This window comes from Rhea americana, unplaced genomic scaffold, assembly GCF_003343005.1.
Source record: "Rhea americana isolate MKP2758 unplaced genomic scaffold, rheAme1 scaffold_293, whole genome shotgun sequence".
Taxonomy (NCBI): Eukaryota; Metazoa; Chordata; class Aves; order Rheiformes; family Rheidae; genus Rhea; species Rhea americana.
Genome location: NW_028186416.1, coordinates 282,595 through 302,829, shown reverse-complemented (window position 1 = coordinate 302,829; position 20,235 = coordinate 282,595). Strand labels below are relative to the sequence as shown.

At 43.4% G+C, this 20,235-nt stretch overlaps 2 protein-coding genes across 3 annotated transcripts in view; one reads left to right on the top strand and one right to left on the bottom strand.

Moving 5' to 3' along the window:
• Nucleotides 1–1,571, bottom strand: part of KIAA2013 (KIAA2013 ortholog) — a 6,669-nt gene extending 5,098 nt beyond the window's left edge. Inside the window, exons 1-2 of the mRNA XM_085309226.1 lie at nt 1,485–1,571; nt 507–650 (exon numbers count right to left, since the gene is read on the bottom strand). Of these exons, the coding sequence (XP_085165352.1) occupies nt 507–650; nt 1,485–1,571 (231 nt within the window). The remainder of the gene's footprint in view (nt 1–506; nt 651–1,484) is intronic.
• A 669-nt stretch (nt 1,572–2,240) lies between these two features.
• Nucleotides 2,241–20,188, top strand: PLOD1 (procollagen-lysine,2-oxoglutarate 5-dioxygenase 1). 2 transcript variants are annotated; one of them, XM_085309181.1, is made up of 19 exons: nt 2,241–2,468; nt 6,893–6,984; nt 7,514–7,650; nt 9,006–9,169; nt 9,549–9,661; nt 11,525–11,588; nt 12,375–12,472; nt 12,785–12,886; nt 12,996–13,127; nt 13,406–13,527; nt 13,992–14,096; nt 14,550–14,675; nt 15,457–15,598; nt 16,106–16,219; nt 16,499–16,564; nt 16,910–17,014; nt 17,404–17,550; nt 17,828–17,953; nt 18,180–20,188. In XM_085309181.1, the coding sequence occupies exons 1-19, from the start codon at nt 2,375–2,377 to the stop codon at nt 18,333–18,335; spliced, it is 2,205 nt and encodes a 734-aa protein (XP_085165307.1). In that variant the 5' UTR covers nt 2,241–2,374; the 3' UTR covers nt 18,336–20,188. The 2 variants fall into 2 exon arrangements, with proteins under 2 accessions (XP_085165307.1, XP_085165306.1); XM_085309180.1 differs by having other exon boundaries at nt 6,890–6,984.
• The last annotated feature ends 47 nt before the right edge of the window (nt 20,189–20,235 follow it).

The following is a 20,235-nucleotide window of genomic DNA, read 5'->3' as shown; positions in this document are numbered from 1 at the left end:
CCGCGCGCCGCCGCCGCGACGCTTTGCGACGGCGCCGCCTCCCTCCCCCCCCCAACTGCGTGAGGCGGCGCCGCCGCCCGGGTCTCGCCCCGCCCGGGGCCTCCTGGACCTTGTGACAGGCCCTGAGGGGACGTTTGCCCCCCCCCGTGCCGAAACGCTGTGCCTGGGGGGTGCGGGGTGAAGCGCCCCGGTGGCCGGGGCCCGCCAACCGCGCGGGAAAGGGGGCCAAAGATGGAGGCAGCCCGCGACGGCTGTGCGCAGCGAGCTGCGCGCGTCCGGCCTCCTTACGGCCGCCTCTGAGGGAGCTGCTTGGTTTTCCTTAGGGGGGGAGGCGCGCTGGGGTCTGCGCGAGAAAACGGGTGAAATCTGGTGCCTTGCACCCTTCGCTAAAGCCGGTGTTTTCCCCCAGGTGTTGGCGTGCCATGAGGCTGCTCTGAAAACCAAGCTTCGCCCGTCTGGAGCGTTCGGGAAGCGGCCGCCCGGCTCGGAGCACGTGTTGCACGTACTCGCAGGAACATCTGCACTGGCAGCTGCTGCGAGAGGCGGCCAGCTCCAGGCAGCGCGCGCAAAGCCGTGCAAACGTGGGAAGAGAATACGCTGGCTGGGTTGGCAAAGCTACAGAATGCAAACGGCCGCCAAATAGGGACAGTCTGAGGGAAGCAGTATAAACAACGATGCATTCATGAGTTTAAGTGCGCAAAAAAAGCTTTCATTTTAGATCAGAGAGGTGCAACTCTCTTAAAATGAGAAACTTGCAATTTGTAAAACTCCAGATTGAATCTCAGCCTGAGTTTTGAAGGCGAGAGGCTGAGCTGGTTTGTTGTGGCTCCCCRCTTAAATCACAGAGGCTGCTAAAGAGTTGTCAGCAGCTTGTCCTGGTCTAGGAAGTACTGAAGAAATCTGAAATGAAATAATCTTTTTTTTTTAATTATTTTTTCATTTCTTTTTATTTAGTGAAACTGGCATCTTTGAAAAAAGGAAGTTTCCTGAAATCATCATCTTAGAGAGAGCTAGTGTTCCCTGAGATTGTTGCCTGCAGGTACAGCATTTGAGCGTGAGGCTATTCTGATTGCTTGATAATTATAAGGGAATACGTGTCTTGGGCAGAGGGAATGGAAACAAAAGTGCTTTGTATGCACTTGAGCTTATTCTCATTGAACAAACATATAAAAAAGTGTAGTTCTTTGAGAGGATGTTAATATGAAGTATGGAAAATACTACACATAGTTACGTGTGACCCTTCTTTCTCCTCACATGTGCTTAACGTTTTGAGGTCCTACCTTCTTTTTTTCCTGAAAAATGAAATATAATTTCTGTGATTTCTGCTGCATTCAAGAGGTAGTTTGCTGGCAGAAAATAGTAGACTTCAGCCTCAGCTTACACAGCCGAGCTTTTTATTCAAACTGAATTCTGCAATGAGGGTARACTATCCAGATGTTCATACAATGACACTTCCTGTATGTTTCCAGCTSTGTATTCCATACCTCCAGTTCATTAAGTGGTCTATTTAAGTAGAAATAATATTTTGCTTTAGGCCTCAAATAAGGCACATATCCAAAGCAGCTCCCCATCTGGTGTTCTGCAGGCTCTAAAGTGTTTCCCTGCATCTACTTCATACCTTTACTGCAATATAAAAATGGCCATAAACCCCMAATTTTTTAAAAGTAGTGCAATTTTGTAAGATAGCTTTATTTTGCTTATTTACTAAAGTTAGGCAAAAAGAAAAAAGTACAAAATGTGCACATGTAAGTCACCCAGGGTAGAGCAAGCAAACCCAGTCCAACGAGGAGAAACGGATGGTTGTGATAGATACAGAGTATATGTAGCTGAAGAAAAGCACTCAGTATAGGAAACAAAACTGCAGCAGATTTTGTGTTCCACGGGGAAGCACATAATGTGCAATGACGGGTGGAAAGCAGTATTTAGTAGGGGCCTCCGTTGTGCGGGGCTGTGGGTGATGCGTTTCTCTCTGCTCTCCGCGCTTCGGGACCGCCCCGGCCGGCTGCAGCCCGGCGCCGCGAAGGCCGCCCGGAGCCGCTGCTGAAGGCGGCTCCGTGCCCGGGGCCCCCGGGCCGGGGCTGCAGCCCGCACAGCCGCCGGCAGCGAGGCCCCGCGCCGCAGGTGAGGGCCGAGCCACGGGCTGCGCCCACGGGCGACGCTGCCCCGCGCGGGGCCCAGGCCGGGGCCGGGAGGAGGAGGAGGAGGAGGAGGAGGAGGAGCGGCCGCCGCCCGCCCCCGCCGGGCGGGGCTGGTGCGTGGCAGAGGCGCCGGCAGCCCCGCAGCCTCCTGCGGCCGTGGGGTCCGTGCGGAGCGGCGCCGCGCCCGGTGCGAATCGGCTCCCGCGGCGGCTCCCGGCGGGGAAGCGGCGGCCTCCATGGTGCCGCCGGCGCTGCTGCTGCTGCTGCCGCTGCCCTGCGCGGTGCTGGCGCTGCTCGGGGCCGAGGGCGGCGGCGGCGGCGGGCAGGAAGGTAACGGGGGTCCGCGGCGGGGACTCGCGGCTGCGGGGGGCGGCGGGAGCCTCGGGCACCACTTCATCCCGACGCAGGGCTGGCGGCCGCTCGGGCTACGACCCGCCTGGGTCTGCCCTTGCCACTTTTGAGCTTAACCCGCTCAAGAGTTTAACTGCTCAAGGGTGCATCAGAGCGCATTGGATCCCAAAGCTGGCACGCTGCTCCCAGAGAGCCACGGCGCTCCCAAGATAACATTATTTTATCCTCACACGTATGGCTGGCCTRTGCTCTCAAGAGTAATTTAGTTGGTAGAACAGCAGAGGAATAGGGAAGCTGMCAAAGATCAACTAGATTGACAAAAGGGTTTGCACGCTGTCATTCTGCTTAGATGTTTAGGTAATTATTTCTGCCTTCATGAGAGAAGCAGCAATTAAGAGGGGGTTTCGTTTTGTTACTTATAGTATTTTCTTAACTAGTTTGATGCTTTTATAATCACCTTTAATATAAGTTAAAATGTGTCTGTTGAAGAGTAGGAAGGGGAATTCTTTAGGCATAACTAAGCAGTAGTATTTCTGCATGTAAGAGAACTGTTAGACAAACACGAGTAAGAAATGCACCTCTGTGTGCCATCCTGCCTTTCTTATGCACCTCATATCTTTCATGCTTTTAACAAACTTTTGGGGCCCACTTTGGGAAAAGACAGTGAGGTGTGTTGCTTAGGAAAAGGAATTTGGAATCAATTATTTTCCAGTTCAGTTGCTCACTTCCAGTAAGAAAAAATAAGATACTTTTTCTGTGTTTCAGCTTTCTGATATGTAATATGAGAAAATGATACCTATCTTTCTTAAAAGTTCTTTCAGATTGCTGCAAAAGCTCTAAACATAATTATTTATACTTCTAATTAAATTATTACAAAAAAACTCAAAACTTTGGTAAATGTAAGCTTAATGAAGAGATTATATTATCCACTACTAAACTGTGCACTGATTTTTTAGTATTAATGTTATTTTCTTATATGTTATTTACCAGGAAGCCGCACAATAATATTTCCCAAGGCACAGCGTAGGGATAAATTCATCCCTTGTTCAGAAATGCAGCTGCAAGTGAGCTTTCCCTGTGGAGTCAGGGCGGAAGTAAATAACTAATATTTGTTACTGGACTCATCACTACTTCTTACCAATTTCTTAAAAAAACCCTCATGCTCAATCATTTCATTGTGATGCTAATATCAGTTAAGTCTCTATACTAATACGTTGTCTGTACAGAATCATCTGTGAGCTAGCAAGGTTGACTTCCACCAGCAGAGCAGAGCTAGCAATAGAGTCGAGCTCCCTAGTACAGTACTTGCTTTGCTGAACCACGCTGTGTTCGTATTTTGCAGTCATACCATTATTAAATATATTTCTTACATTTCTAATTGTCAGCAGGACCCAAGGAGTCAGCATGTCTAGGGGGGGCAGCTTAACAAAATGAACTACCATTTCCACATATGAAAAGTAACGTGGTGTGGGTGATTAGGAAGCATAAACTTGCTTTTGAAGATTTAAAAATGCCTTCATGTGCTACTGGTTGTCTTGCCCTGATCAGAAAGATCCTTTTGTGGTGGAGGTTGTATGTCAGGTGTTCAACTGGTGTAAACTGGTAGAGTTCCACTGCCTCCAAGCTGCCAATCTGTTTTGTATGATTTGTGTCTGAAGAAAGATGCCTACATGCACATTGATAGTGTGGCRAAAGAAGACAATAGTTAAAAAAATAGATGAAAAGGTTCATTTACTATGGAAGCCAAAAAATAGATATTAGAAAAGTTTACTGCTCTGTCTCTGGAAATGCCTATAAGCTGCGCCAGTCTTCAGCAAGAACTTTGAGAAAGAGAAAAAAGGGTTAAGAAAAAAGGGGAAGGAGCTGAGGCAGCACAGCTCAGCACAGCACTTCCAGTACTGGACTGAAGGAGTGTCTCTTGGGATGGAAAACTCTCGCTACTGCAGAGACTTCTCAGAACAGAAACTGAGCTCCCWGCAAATCAGTAATGCGAAGGGAGTCTTTAAGGAGGAATTCTGCCTGGGGGAGATTGTTGTCTCCGTGCTGGCTTTGCCATGCTCCTGAGAGTTCACATGCTGCACAGTGAAACCTTTTCAGTCTTAGAAATACGACACCACTTCCTGTTCATCCATTGGAGCCTTTCGCTCTCATCTGGTCCAGCAAACTTCTGGCAGTCATATTAAACACCATATAAACAGTTCATTGCTTTCTTGAGGTGCTGGCATGAAAATTAATTCCTGATTTATTTAACATCATTCCTTAGAATCCTCAGAATTCAGGCTGAACTAATTGTGTAGCAGCCAGACTATCATCATTCTGTTCTTTTATTATCCTTATCATAGGCTTTCTCCTCCCTTTTCAGGTAGTAGTAGTTGATACTTGTCTTTTCTCTCTGGTAAGCCCACGTTTGCCCCCTCTTCCCTGGCAGTATGATTTCCACCTTCTCAGAAACTGTAAGCTTAGAGACACCTGGTCAGGCTTCCATGGTTTTCTGCATGCCATCATATGGCTAGAAACTTTAATGGCTTTTACATATTCCCTGAGGACATTCATATTTTGTTGATTTGTTTGCACCCTGTGACTAGACAGGACACAAGTAACTGGAGTGTGCTGAAGGAGCTGGATTAGGAATGCACTTCATGAAGCTAAAAATCTGCCTTCAGAAATTAAACTTAACACAGGATTCAGATTCTTTTGTTTGTCAGTCCTTTGTCTGTCTGCATGAATGTCTAACAAAATACAGTTATCTCTGACCTTTTACAAGCTTCTCTCAATCTCTCCTTCTTTATCCTGTTTATTCTGATGCAGAAAAGGATTTGTCTTTGGGAACATCTTATTTCCTAACTTCTAGTCTTACTCTTTTTGTTTTACTTTTGATACCCTTGTCAGGTCTATCTAGGATTCCAGCTCCTAGATCCTGCCTATCTGGACTCTACATGCCCAGAGTATCAGTTTGGGTACACTAGGAAGATACATCTGGTACATCCATTGAAAAATTCATTGTTCCAAGTGGAGCCTACTCAGGCCAAGAAAATGTCCTTTCAGTTATTCCTGGTATTTTCCAGTGTCACAACTGGATGGCAGGATTTGTATTTAAACACAGTGTTGCCAGAGCCTATACAAATTCCTACTGAAATAAAGGTATTAAGATGAAGTAGAGCATTTAATCATTGCAAAAGAGAAATCAGGGCCTCCACGTAAAATTCATATTCCAGTGGTACCCTGGAGAAACTTCTGAAAGAGAACTTCAAGATTTAACTGTATCATTTTTTAGGGACAAGATTGGGGGGAGGGAATCTTAATGAAAGCGATGGCAGAAGTAAATTCACATTGTGTATGTATGGAAAAATCTGGAAAACACCTGTGGAACACAGTAGAAAATTGGAGCAGCCGTGGAGGGCTACATGAATAGAGAGGGCTACATGAGAATAACATTCAGCCTAATTTTGGTGGTCTTCACACCTGGTCAGTGTTGAGTGCAACTCTATGGGGACAGAAAGCCAACTGCAYTAAATACGTGGCTTCCAAATGGGCATTTTATAGTAGTTCTATTTTTTATCTTCAAGTTTAATTTTCTTCAAACTTAAGTATTGTAGCTTGTACTAGCAGGGTAAGAAAAACATTCAATAAATTGTGTTTTATTTTTCCAGCTCATACCTCAATTAAATTTCATATTTTCCCCATTTTTTACCAAGGACCAGGTTCTAATCTCTGCTGCACAAGTACGAGGCAAAGGAACAGCCTTAGTTGCACTGCAGTTAGTTTGGGGCTCTTCAGTCAAACACTGAAAGTTCTGGGTGTCTTTATGATGTTCTGTCCCGTATGGTACTTAGTTACTCCAGTAAAACACTGTCTGCTTCCATACTATCTTTTTTTTTTTTTTCCTGTAGGTGTTGCCAGTAATCTAGGTAGCAAATAACTGGAATTTGAAGCTGATTTTCTTCCTGAGCTGAAGCTTTGTGGGCAGTGAGAGCACCTATACTGCTTAAGATTGTACAGTCTAGAGAAGGTGTTTGCTTCTTAGCAGAATGTGGTTGCTCYATGGCTTGACTTCCTCCTTTACCTGATTTAAAATGAACATGGACAGCTGTCAATGTTACACAAAGCAGACATAACCTCTGTCCATGAACAGCAGTGGCTTTTCAAGTGAAAATTGGGACTCCTGGGTTCTATTCCTGATTTCATGACTAACTTGAAGTGTGATATGGGGAAAGTCACTTCTCAAGGGATGAGTTTTTCTCCTAATGACCTCTCTTTGTCAAATCTGTCAAGTACCTTTAAGAATAACAGTTCCTACTTTGGCTCAGTGTCTGATAATAAAGCCTCTTTGTTAAATACGGAACAGTGGGCTGTGAAAACAAGCAAGCTCATCATATCTCTCTTTTGCTTTCTCCTGCAAGCAGAAAACCTGCTCGTTCTTACTGTTGCCACCAAGCAAAATGAGGGATTCAGACGCTTCAGAAGATCAGCCCAGTTCTTCAACTACAAAGTCAAGGTGATGGCCAACAGCCTCAGTAGCGGTTGGTGAAAGGGAATTTTGGAATGGGCACTCCCATGAGTGTGGAATGGATAAGACTTGGATAAAACCACACAGTAATGAAACAAAAACCCAGGAGAGGATGTGCCCTTTCAGCTGTCTGAGAGATACAGTGGCAGCTGGCATTTCTGCAGCAGTCTTTTTTTATGCCATCCCCAATAGTGGCTTGAGATCAGATCCATGGCTCCTGCTCAAGGGAGCCCCAAGACAAATTTGCACTGCARTGCTGAGACATAATGGTACGAAGTGGGAAGTTCTTGTCACTCTTGCTGAGAGTGCTTTTTTACTTTGCTGTATGTTACTCTGACTCTCCATCTCAGAGGAGAGTTCAAAGACTGGCATATATGGCTAGTGCCTCCATCCTGAGATTTTTTGTTGTTGTTATGATTTGCACTGGAAGTAATCAGGACTATGAGTTCTGATCCCTTTCTGTAAATCTCACTGGGAAAATGACCTGTTCAGCAGACCTTTTGCCTGTCTCCTTTAGGTGCTGGGGCTGGATGAGGAGTGGCAGGGTGGAGATGATAAGAAGCCAGCAGGAGGTGGGCAGAAGGTCCGTCTCTTGAAATCAGCTTTAAAGGATTATGCAGATAAGGAAGATTTGATCATCCTTTTCATAGAAAGGTAAGGGATTTGAAAGAATTTGCCATGAACTGAATTATAGGGCTGTTTGGACAGGTTCTTACKAAGAAGAAAATAACTGTGAAGTAATTGCTTGTGAAAGTTGGGTCCAGATCTCCTGCATTTTTTCCCTCTGAATTCTCAGTAGTCTCCTAAGYGTTGGGGTGAGCTGCATCCGTGGCAGCTGGGAGGGTTTGACGACAATGGGCTGATTCCARCTCTTGTATAAAGTTGATAGCATTATACCTGTTTCTGCCAGGGTGGAATTTGGCTGCCTCTTTCTCCAGAGAACAGACAGACAAGTTCTGTGGATCTAGGCAGGTTTTTTTCAGTGGAATTATTTGTGAGGCAGACTGCAATACAATTAGTTGGCCAGAGAAATGTGAAGAGGGAAAATGATGAGTTAGAGTCTCAATGCCTTTTAGTGTGCTCAGAAACAAGCAAGGCTAGGATATAAGTGTGTATCTCTAGCTGCCATGACAGGGAGATCATCTTTTGCAGCTCTCTGTCTACGTGTATTTAAAAAGGTAGGGAATGATYCATCTCTAGAATGAGCAACTTTTTCACTTACCACAAGTTAGTTTGAAGTATGCAAATGTCTTGCAAAGAATGCAGATTTCATTTTGGGAGCACTGGGAATTAGTCAGTTCTGCTCAGTACTGAGGAGACAATGACTGGAGTCCAGTATCCAGGGACTGGTTTCCAGCCTAGGTCCCTACCTCTGAAGAACTGCAGAGAGCTCTSTGGAGAGTGGCAAGATGCCAAAAGATGTAAAAAGCATTACCTGTGGGGTTTTTTTTAGTCTAGAAAGAAGGAGTATGGATACAAAAGAGTGCCAAAATAAATCTTTCTTCTGACAAGTGAAAGGTAGTCACAAAGAGTGAGGATATCRGTGATTCACAGTTTCAAAGGGTGGAAAAACAAGGTGAGATCAGTCTGTTTTTCAGCTTGGAAGACTTGGTTTCATTATTGGTGAAAATTTTCTAAAAGTAAGAACATCTAAGCGTAGGAATAGGCTGCCTCAAGACACTGTGGAATCTCCAGCAGTGGAAATGCTTAAAAATATTTAAAGTGACTTCACTTGGGGCAGTGTAAACCTGTTTGATCCAGCTTTTAGACAATCAAAGGGCTGTCTGGATTCTTGAGATCCATCTGTGTTTCCTGTTAATTTCTAAGTAACATYTTTCACTCTATGAATAAGAGTGCACTTTAGTTGTAATTATGACAAAAATAGAATATTTTGAAGCAGAATGAAAAGGAGGGGAATCTAAATTACTCCATTTCTAGTTGCTTTTCTCACTGACCTGTTTTCCTAATTCTACTCATTTCTGTCCTTCTTTGTCTGTTTTTTACTCCAGCTATGATGTGCTCTTTGCATCAGGCCCCACAGAGCTGCTGAAGAAGTTCAAACAAGCCAAGAGCAAAGTTGTCTTCTCAGCAGAGAACTACATCTATCCTGACAGAAAGTTGGAAGCCAAGTACCCTCAGGTGCGAGATGGAAAGCGCTTTCTGGGCTCTGGAGGTAAGAGAGAAAGAGAGAGAGAGAGAGAGAGAGAGAGAGAGAGACCAACTGTGCTCATTTTACCTGCAGGAAGGGTCACAACTGTGAATCGCATCTAGAGGAAAGGAACCTGCTAACTATTTGCAGTGAAACTGATTTTTCAGGGGATGGATATCTGAGCTTTTCTGACGCTGAAGATTAACAGTTCTATCCCAGTGTCATTCCATGCTGGGAAGGGAGATTTATACATGCTTTCACTGAAAGCTGATGTGTCTCTGCTGCACCACAGGGTAGAATAAGATTTTGTGTGAAAGAAGTGAGTGTGTATATATGTGAGTACTTTCCTTTTGGAGTTGTCTATATCGAAATATTGTGTTTCTCTTTATCCTTATACCTRCAGGCTTCATAGGCTATGCTCCAAACCTGAACAAGCTTGTGGAGGACTGGAAGGGAAAAGACGATGACAGTGACCAGCTCTTTTATACCACTGTATTCTTGGATCCAGAAAAAAGAGTAAGTGTACCTGAATTTTGGTGTTAGGAGGAATTGTTTGAGAAGCGTTGCGGCTGAGATGTTTCCATGCAGCATCCCTCCTGACAGTAAAAGAAGTTAACTGTGTATGTTGCCCTGTAATGACTGCTCTGGCGGTCTTACATGGAAGAGGCCACTAGTATTCCCATTATCTATTTCTCTTGGGCAAATTTGCATTCTAGCAACCACACCTTTTGYTCTGTTACTAGCAGTTTTTACCTGTAGGCTTAAAATTTGACTAGGAACACAAGTATCTTAAAATAAGTGTCATTGTAAACTCATGCTAATATATATATGTTTTGATGTTTAAAGCTGTCCATTTAATGGAACCAATCAGTCTCCTCCCGGGGATGTGAAATCCARACTTCCCTGCAGACTGCAGCACTAACTTAAGAGATACACCACTTAGCACTAAAGTACGTTATAGGTATAGGGGCAGATGAGGCCTGAGCAGATTTGAGGTGATGCAAGGGACAGAGGTTCACAGCTTTGTAATTACTGATGTATCACAGGACAGGGATCATAGGTATCACATTAGGTAGCCCTGCTGCAACAAAGAGGCTGCCACTGCCTTCAACAAACACCCCCAGACTTGACCCTCAAAATTGCATTAGCCTGTGTAGCATACCACATAACGTCATACTGAAGACTGGAGTGGGCCCTGGAAGCATCATATGTTCCAACACCATGTGTCATACTGTGGTATGCATTAATCCATCCCACRGGGTGATTCCACTTCCGTTATCCCTGCCCGGCTGCATGTAACACAGTGCGGGCTGTTCGTGAGGGATGCAACAAATGCATGAGAACTAAGAAGTGAAATTGTAACAGTAAACTCAGGGGGAATCATTAAAAATAGGGAAATGTCTTCAGACTGGTTAGAGAAGTTTTTTAGTTTAAAAAAAAAGTTWAAAAAGTTTGCAATTTTTTACCTCCTCAAGGCTGAGTGTGGCTTGTGATATTTTAACATCAACAGCTCCTTTAATATTCTCATCTGCAGTTCTGGCCCTGTGCCACACAGAGGCTGAGTAATTCCACTGACTTGGCATTCAGACACCGGATGTTAGCACCCTGCTGTCCTTTCCAGTAATCAATCTTAATAGACGCCTGGAGGGACACTGAGCTCTGTTAAGTCAGAGCTTGTTTTTTTGTGTGACAAAAATCTAGTTAGAATGTGACTTGCAGCAGGGGATAAAAACAGAGATTGCACAAGATCTTGTTTCCAGCAASTTTGGCTTTCCCAAAGAGATACGGATAGCAAACACTGATTATCATTTCATAGAATCGTAGAATCAGTAAGGTTGGAAGGGACCTCTGGAGATCATCTAGTCCAACCCCCTTGCTCAGCAGGGAGATAAGTTACCCATACGGGAGGTGGCCTTACACTCTTGCTGTGTTCTGGTTTGACACTGGCACCTGGGGCAATATTTGGAGTAACTCTAGCCCTGTGGATAGATGGCAARAAACTGCCTTCAAAGCAGTTATTTTTGCTGTCTTGGCATTCCTGCATATTATACACAGGTTTTATATGACTGTGGTGCAAGAGTGCTTCATTAATATGCTACATATTTCTGCATTGTTGGCACTCCCAGAGCAGCTTTGAAATGTTTATTTATATAGTTTTGTCTAATATAACATGTTTAAACTGTTTTAGAAATAGTGAATTGTTTGAAATTCAAATGAAAATGAGGATTAACTAGGAGTTCTTTAGGCTTCAGGGCATGGAGAGTATGAAAATGATTACAAGAATGTGATGTATCTTTAATTAGCATAGAGTCTGTCACATGTAAAGAGTGGGTGTCTGCTTGTGTTGTAATTAATGTTATTTATCTCACTCTTCTAAAGGAAAGTATCAACATCAGCCTAGACCAAAGAAGCCGTATCTTCCAGAACCTGAATGGAGCATTAGGTGAGATGGAAGAAGAGGCCCATTTCTCCTTGGAATGCAACTGAAACCTGACACCAGAAATAAAGCTGTGATGTGGTTGAAGGGATTAAATATCAGAAATTCCTGTCCCTGAAAAACAAGCCCCAGTAAAAAGTCTCTGCCAGCATCCTGAGATTTATTTACTATTCCACTGCAACCAACTAGGTTCTGACTGTAATTCTGTCTTCATTTGGGAGAATGTAGGTCAGGTTTTCCATCTTACACCTTGCCACTCCAAGCATGTCAAATTGTATTAGCCTTGGGGTTTGAAACTGGGAGGGACTTCACTGCAAGTAATAACACACAACGCTGCCTAGGGCCTGCCTCTCTTTCCACATCAGAACGATGTCTGGAATGACATAGAGGTTGAGATGCAACCAGACACGGCAGTGAGTACTCACTGACCCAGACCAGGCTTCTGAACAGCTGATTACTCTAGGTCTGGCTAATATGATCCACCTTTTCTACATTTACTGTCTTGCTTCAACTCTTATTTATTTCAATCAGGTAAAAAATGATAAGGCAATGTAGTTTTTGGCTCCTGTGCTTATTATAAGAATGAAAGACTGGAGCTTAAACCTGAATAAGTTTACTATTCTGAACATTTTCTCTCTTTTCTGGATATAGTCTGTAGTCCTCAAACTACTTCTGTATGGCTGTCTGGGTCCATGCTTTCATCTTCTAGCCATTGTTTTGTAGGAACAAGGCATTGTGTTGCTAATTATTAATAAAAGCCTTCTGATAATGTCATGGCAATGTGATTTCCAGATGAGGTTGTTCTGAAATTTGAAAATGCACAAGTGAGAGCAAGAAACTTGTTGTACGACACTCTGCCTGTGGTGATTCATGGAAATGGACCCACCAAGGTAAGCAGGAGCCCTGAGAGAAAGGTTTGGTATGAGTTTGTTGCAAAGTGCCCTTTTGTGCTTGAGTGTATCAGGCTACTGTCCTCCCACATACTGACTTTTGCTGCATCCATGGTCCAAGGCCATAGCAGCAAGATGGGTCTTGTTACAAGATCAGCTTSTTCTTAGACTGTCAGGCTGCTGTGCTTTTCAGATTTTTTAGTCCAGTAAGAAAGTAAATGAAGTTCTGATGGAATCTGATCTCACACCAGGGGTGGAGGCAAAAAAACTCCCCTGCCCTGTAGGTGGAGCATGGCAAATTTCCTTTTGCAGCTGCAGCTGAACTACCTGGGAAACTACATTCCTCAAATATGGACATTTGAGACTGGCTGCACTGTGTGTGATGAAGGCCTGCGAAGCCTCACAGGGTTTAAGGTAAAGCTTTTGTCTATCCCAAGCACTCAAGGCAGGTTTTAAAATGGTACCCTGTGTTTCTAGTGTTGTACATGAGCCACCACCTCTCTCTGCTTCTCATTGAATGTAGGATGATGCATTGCCTCTGATTCTGATTGGCATTTTCATCGAGCAACCCACTCCATTCCTCTCACAGTTCTTCTTACGGCTTCGTAACCTCCATTATCCAAAACAACGTATCCAGCTCTTCATTCACAACAGTGTAAGTAAAGTTGGCCTGTCATGGTCTTAGCAAATGCTAAGAAAATACTTACCTCCTACTGTACCCTAATCACCYTTGTAATCTTTGACTGGATTGCCAGGCTCTGTAACTGCAGTACTATCTGCAAAGGCACCTATAAAATAGGTCCATCCATCAGTAAAGAGGTAGAGATGGAAAGAGCTGCTGCTCACCTGGTTTGGCGTTCTCAAGAACAGGAGGCTGAGCAGCCTGGGATGRGCTCCTGTCACCCATTTTTCCTTATTTTTCTTTTGGCATAGGAACAACATCACCTGGAACAGGTGGATTCATTTGTTGAGAAGCATGGCAAAGAATATCTTGCCGTTAAAGTGATTGGGCCAGACGATGAGGTGGAGAATGCTGAGGCACGTAACTTGGGCATGTAAGTGAAGAGGCCAAACTTGCCGGCTACCAGAGTCAGCTTGTGTCCAGGCAAGCTAAGGCAGTCTTTTTTTTTAATCATCATGGTTAAGCAGATATTTATCCTCTTTCAGTCAGGTGGTAGCAGAGTATCTTGCTGTGATCAAGAGCAATAAGTTTGAGCTCCAGTCTGGATTTGGGCTGACTGTAAATGGGTACCCGCTGGTACCCATTTGTGCTGGGAAAACAAAGTTGGCTTAATGTGGTGTTGGCTAAATCTTTGTGTGTGCTATTGGCTACTGAAGCTGATGAGCTTTTACTGTGATAGCCCTCTGGGTTGTTAGGTTTAACTGAATTTTGACTTCTCTGAATGCCTAAAAGAAGATCCTTAGGCCAGGCAGTGAGGAAATCTTGTTGTTCTGTCCTTTTTTTTTCACTCTGTCCTGGGAGAAATTTCACCTGACTATTTTTGCTCTCTGGCCATAGGGATTTGTGCAGAAAGGATCCTGACTGTGACTATTACTTTAGTTTGGATGCTGACATTGTTCTGAAGAACACAGAGACTCTAAGGATCCTGATTGAACAGAACAAGTGAGTTCTTTGGTCTGTGTAATCCTTACTGAGCATGTTTCACGTTGAGAATATGGTGAGATCTTTTATCACTGTGAGATGTGTAACGCACTAGGTGAACTCTGGGGATGGAATGTTCGGCAAACGCCACTTACTTGGTCCTTTTTTTATAGTAGTGGCCAATCCCTCAATTTTAGGCAACGGATGCAAATCATCCCTAGCTTTGCCTTTATATAGTAACTAGAACAAATCAGATTCTAGGAGACCTGCTGCTGGATGCAGTTATGTATATAAGATTGTGATATTATTTGCCCTTGCTTAAGAAGACTTTTATTCCACCAGGGTTAGTAGAAGTAGCAGCTGTGTAAGTGAGGGAGAATCTGACTCTTACAGTTCTGTGGTTTGTAAATTTTTTTTTTTTAATTCCTATAGTAATATCCAGTCTTGCAATTTCCTTTTCTTCTGTGCTCACAGGCTGGTGATTGCCCCACTGGTAAGTCGGCATGAGAAGTTGTGGTCAAATTTCTGGGGAGCACTGAGCCCTGATGGGTACTATGCCCGCTCAGAAGATTATGTGGATATTGTTCAAAGGCGGAGGGTGTGAGTATACAAAGATTGTTTCTTACTGATAGAAYCCCTTAAATATAAAGCTTGCTGCTGCACATGATCATCAAACACAACTATGCTTGTGTATAAAAAGGGAGAAGTCTGTTCCCCTTGGAACCTTCTATGTGTTCTCCTCTATACAGAGACCGTATGTACTTCAGGCAGACTTCCCTATGACCAAAGTAAGGGGTTGAGAGCTCTGACAGCTGAAATTGCTAAAATTTTATTCATGTTATGTTTTCCCACCTGTAGATTATAGTTAGTGTGATTCTTAAAGTCCTATAAAAGCTTTCTTTATCAGATRGTCTTCATAAAACAGTAGGTGATCCTTGGATGAAAGATTCACAAAAGATTAATGTTGTTTCATTTATATTCTTGAGTAGCCTTTTTTTTAGGTCACTGTATGCACAATAAATGCTGGAAATTAGCTTATACACTTCTGGCTTGTTCAATTATTTTAAATCAYTGGAAAAGCATTATGTTGATCCCTCTGGGAAGAGGCTCAAGCCATTATTTATGTCCCTAACAGAAACACACAGTAGCAATTAATTGCTTTCACAGCAGACTAGGATCTGTGCTGTTTAAAAACTCTGGCAATATAACTTTTTTTTTCCTGGAATGACAATTCCTGTTGGTATAGTTTCTCCCTACTGATCTGAGTTAGCTCATTTTGACTAGTCTGGCTGATACTGCAGTGCTGCCTGCCATGCCATTGAATACTGCTTTTTTTTCTTACTGTTATTGCATGTCTTAGTCTCCTACTTCTGTATTTCAGTGGACTTTGGAACGTTCCCTATATCAGTGGTGCTTACATGGTTAAAGCCAATGCTCTGCGATCAGAGCTTGACCAGGGAGATCTCTTCCACAGCGGAAAGTTGGATGCTGACATGGCTTTCTGCCACAATGTTCGGAATCAGGTCAGTTGGGAAGAAAGCAGCTGGCAGTGGAGGACTACATGCCACGGTGGAGGTGACAAGATAAAGTGGTTTCAAGGCATTCATCTCTGCCAGGCCATGGGACGGGATACACTGGCACTATTTGGKTCTATACAGTCTTGGAACAGTGGGGATTTCTGTCTTGCTGTGAAACCACACAGAGCCAAGGACCATTAAATGCAGATCACATTTTTGTCCTTGGATCTTTCCAAAACTGTTTTAAATGGGGACAGCAGGAGAAAAAAGGAAGAATCTCATCTTAGGGCACCTGCTTCCATTTCTGGCTGATGACAGGCACAGGATTGCWAGCTCTGGCTGTAACCTTTCCAGAGTGGAAATTAAAGTGAAGGCCCATGGGAGAAAGAATGGGTAGATAGACAGCTTAGAGCTATCATCACTGGAGAACTGTCCAGTGCTTATATTTCATAATGGCTCACAGGAATGTGAGTCTTGAGAACAACAGCTTGATTGTTTCCCTTTGTCCTGCAGGGAGTCTTCATGTACTTGACAAATCGGCATCAGTTTGGACACATACTCTCTCTGGAGAATTATCAGACAACTCATCTCCACAATGATCTCTGGCAAATATTCAGCAATCCTGAGGTGAGATAATCGGCATGCTCAGTAGGCCTAGCAGTATGGTATCTGAAGATCTGATGATCAGATTCACTGATAAGAAAGGTCCCAGCTTTGTTGTATGATGTCTCTCAGGTGGAATGAGGAGCACAGTCACAAAATTTGAAAGGAGAGTGTTTATTTGACTCACAATGACATCTAACTCTCCAAAGCCTGTGAAATACTGCTGCTGCAGTGCCTGGCCTTTCATTGCATCTGTAGCCAGGCTGTAMAAAGGTCACTAGTTTGCTTATCTTTTAACTGCAGGACTGGAGAGAAAAGTACATCCATGAAAACTACACAGCAGCTCTGAAAGGGAAATTGGTGGAAGTGGTAAGAAAACATTGCTCTTATCCATCAGAATGGGAGATTAGCATCAGGATGCTTGTATTATCACCATTCTCATTCTCGGAATTAAGCAGCTCAGCACTACCTCAAAATCTTCCAGATTGAGAGGAAACAAGACATTGAAAGTATTTTTAGGGCCAAATCATTCTTTTAGAATACCAGTTCATCTGTCTCTAAGTAGAAGTTGGCACATGAATTGGAAGGTAAATTTCTATCTTCAATATTTTAGTTACTTAATCTGACCCTATCTACTATCTATCTAGCTTAATTCCCTTTTTCTCAAGCACCTGCCTTTTTTTCTGCCATTCTCACCTGTCCACTTTTTTCCAGCCCTGCCCAGATGTTTACTGGTTCCCCATATTCACTGAGGCTGCATGTGATGAGCTGGTGGAAGAAATGGAACATTATGGCCAGTGGTCCACAGGTGACAATACGGTAAGAAGAAGCAGGAGCTTCTTGATTTCTAGGTCGTACAGTTTTCCAAGAGTATTTGTGGCAATAGTGTTTCCTCTAGGATGACATTTGATCCAGTGGTTAAACCATGAAACTRGAGGCAGTAGTCCTAATTTTTCTCCTGATTAGTTGTGTGATTTTGCACATGTTCTCGTACATGAATTGTTTTTTCTGAGTCCTCTGTAGCATCCTCTGGAGCTCCAATGTTCAGCCCTTCTGATGGTAATATTGTCTACCTTGTGAGTTTAATTAATGTTTGGAATTCCTGATGAATAAACATTATCTTATTTGTAATTACCAGAAATAAGTGCTTTTTGTACTTGAAGTCAAAGGTGCCCATCCTTATGGATATTGTGATGATTCAATTTCAGGACAGCAGAATACAAGGGGGATATGAGAATGTCCCAACTATTGACATCCACATGAACCAAATTGGCTTTGAAAGAGAGTGGTATAAGTTTCTTCTGGACTATATTGCACCCATCACAGAGAAACTGTACCCAGGATACTATACYAAGGTAGGTATACCTTGGCACCTCCTACTATTGCGACTGCGTAAAGGAAAGGCCCCTAGGTTCCTCTACCTCTACGCATACTGTTTCCCATTATGGARGAACTGACCCTGCAGTATGCATCAGGAAATACACGGTTTTGCGAGGACATTCTCGTGACTTACTGTGTCTCYCCTCTTTTAGCAGTGAAATAACTTTAAATGTAACACCATGCCTGGAGCTCAGTAGCTATGAAATACAGTAGCCCTGTAACATGTGCGTATTTTGTTCTTCTCCCCTGCAGACTCAGTTTGAGCTAGCCTTTGTAGTTCGCTACAAACCTGATGAGCAGCCTTCTCTAATGCCTCATCATGATGCTTCCACCTTTACCATTAACATTGCTCTGAACCGAGTTGGAATAGACTACGAGGTAAGTGTTTGTGGGTGTGTCAAGACCATGCGATACCAGCCTTCTGGTAGACCCTTTCCTTATCTGTATCTGGGGTCTTCACACCAAGGAATGCAATTAATGACCGTGGCAAGAGATTCCCTGATCACCTTTCCACACTTTCAGAAAGGCCTCTAGGAGATGGAAGAGATCCTTTCCCTGACATGCTTTTACCAAGCCAATGCCTCGCTTGTTTTGTTCCTCTCAGGGAGGAGGCTGCCGGTTCCTGCGCTACAATTGCTCCATTCGAGCTCCACGGAAAGGCTGGACCCTAATGCATCCAGGACGCCTGACGCACTATCATGAAGGCCTTCCAACCACCAAAGGGACCCGTTATATCGCAGTGTCCTTTCTTGACCCCTAGAGCCATGCTTCACAAGAAGGATCTTTCCCTGGCCCCGCTCACTGCTGATTTTGAGTGGAAGCAGGGAATGCTACTGAGAGTCTCCAAGGCATTGATCAAAGCTATTTGGATATTGATTTTTAATGATATTTTAAGACTCCACTACTGGAAGATCTCCCTCTCTGATACTGCAGGTAATATCTAGGAACGTTGCTGTAGAATTTGGAAGGAGATTTTGTGCCTTCATTTCTGATTCTTCTCCTCATCCACTGTTTCTTGGAAATGTGATTTACTTGAAACTTCACTTCTCGGTTGGCTTTACAGAAATGCTTTCTTGGACTGGAAATCCAGCTCTCCAAGTAGCTGGAAGCCCATTTCCATCCACTGCATATACAGGAATGGACATTAGAGAATCATTTCTGGACACTATTCCAAATATAAAATCAGTCAGGGAGTTGGCTCCAGGAGTCATAACAGTTAAATATAATACCAGATGAAATTCAGTAGCAAGAACCTGAAATTCATCTGATTCCTTACCTCTTTGTATTCATTGGAAAAATAACATAAAGTTCAAAGCAGCAGCAGTGGCCACCTAGGTGCTTTCGGTTAGCTAAAGGAAGGTATGCTTATTATACTTTACCTCTGAGATTAGGCTGAAGAGATAAAAAAAAAAAAAAAAAAAAAAAAAAAAAAGAAGATAGCCTCCCTATCTTCTATTATTGCAGCTAGAAGACAAATTCAGACCAGGTCAGTATGTGTAGATAAAATGTAAGAAAGGGAAGGCTGAGAACTAGATCTGCCAGGAGGGCTTTATTGCTGAATCAGCTCAGCTCTATCCCATTATCAAGTTTGTCAAAAGTTCTGATTCATCTGATAACAATCCAGAGGCCGCAGTGGTTTTGATGACCTCATTCCTGTTTTAGAGATCTTTTTGATAATTTTCTTTGCATCTAACTTGAATGAGCCATCACTGTAAAACAACTGTTCTCTGGTAGTTAGAGATAAATTTTCAGCATTTCCATTATTTGAAATTCTCAGAGAAAATACTCCACTGTAGACACTTCTGCAGTGGGGTTGAGGCTGATAAAAGTGTGTGATTAGAAAGTGTCGTGAGATTATGGTGAACTGGTGGGTATAAAAATCCGTCTAGGATAGAATCATGGTTTATGCATATCAGAGGGAGAACGAGGAGAAACCTTTTCTGTCATTGTCTATGTGATCTGCTTACTAGAAACTTCTATTTTCTGGGTCTGCCAGACTAGCACATTTCACAAGGAGTGAATCAATTTCAGAAATTGTTCTTAGAAAAAAAGCTTTCCTCATCTAACTTCTCTCTGCTTCCAAACTCTACCATCTAATTTAATTGTCAGTTATAGACACTTCGTCTAGTACTGGGCACATTAACACTGGCAGAATTGCTCACAGCTTTAGGCATGTATGGTTGGACAGAGAATCTTAGTTTGAACGGACTGGAAAGTGACACAGACCCTTTTCTGCTGCTTTCCATGTGCTTTTTAGGTCTGTTTGAATGCTACACACTCATGCACACCAAAGGGAGAAAAATCCAAGCARAGACAATCAGACTGAAAAGTAAAAAATTGTCTAACTAACAATTTTTGTTACTGCCATCCCGATCAAATTACTCACATGCTGTTACCAAAGGAAGAGACTTCGGAGGCCAATAACTGAGAAGATGTTGAAAAGGTGTATGTATTTATTCAGCATATTTTTCAGCTCATTTCGTTGTGTTTTTTTTCTCTGCTCCGTGCGGTGACTGGAGTTAGTTCGGGGTCTCCTGCGCTCTGGTATTTCACACGAGATGTACAGTTTCAACCAGGGGAGTTTGCATTAAACCATTACCAAACGGTGGCGTCCGCAGGCGTTGTCGTTCCTTAACCTGCGCGCGTGAAGGGCTGCGCGT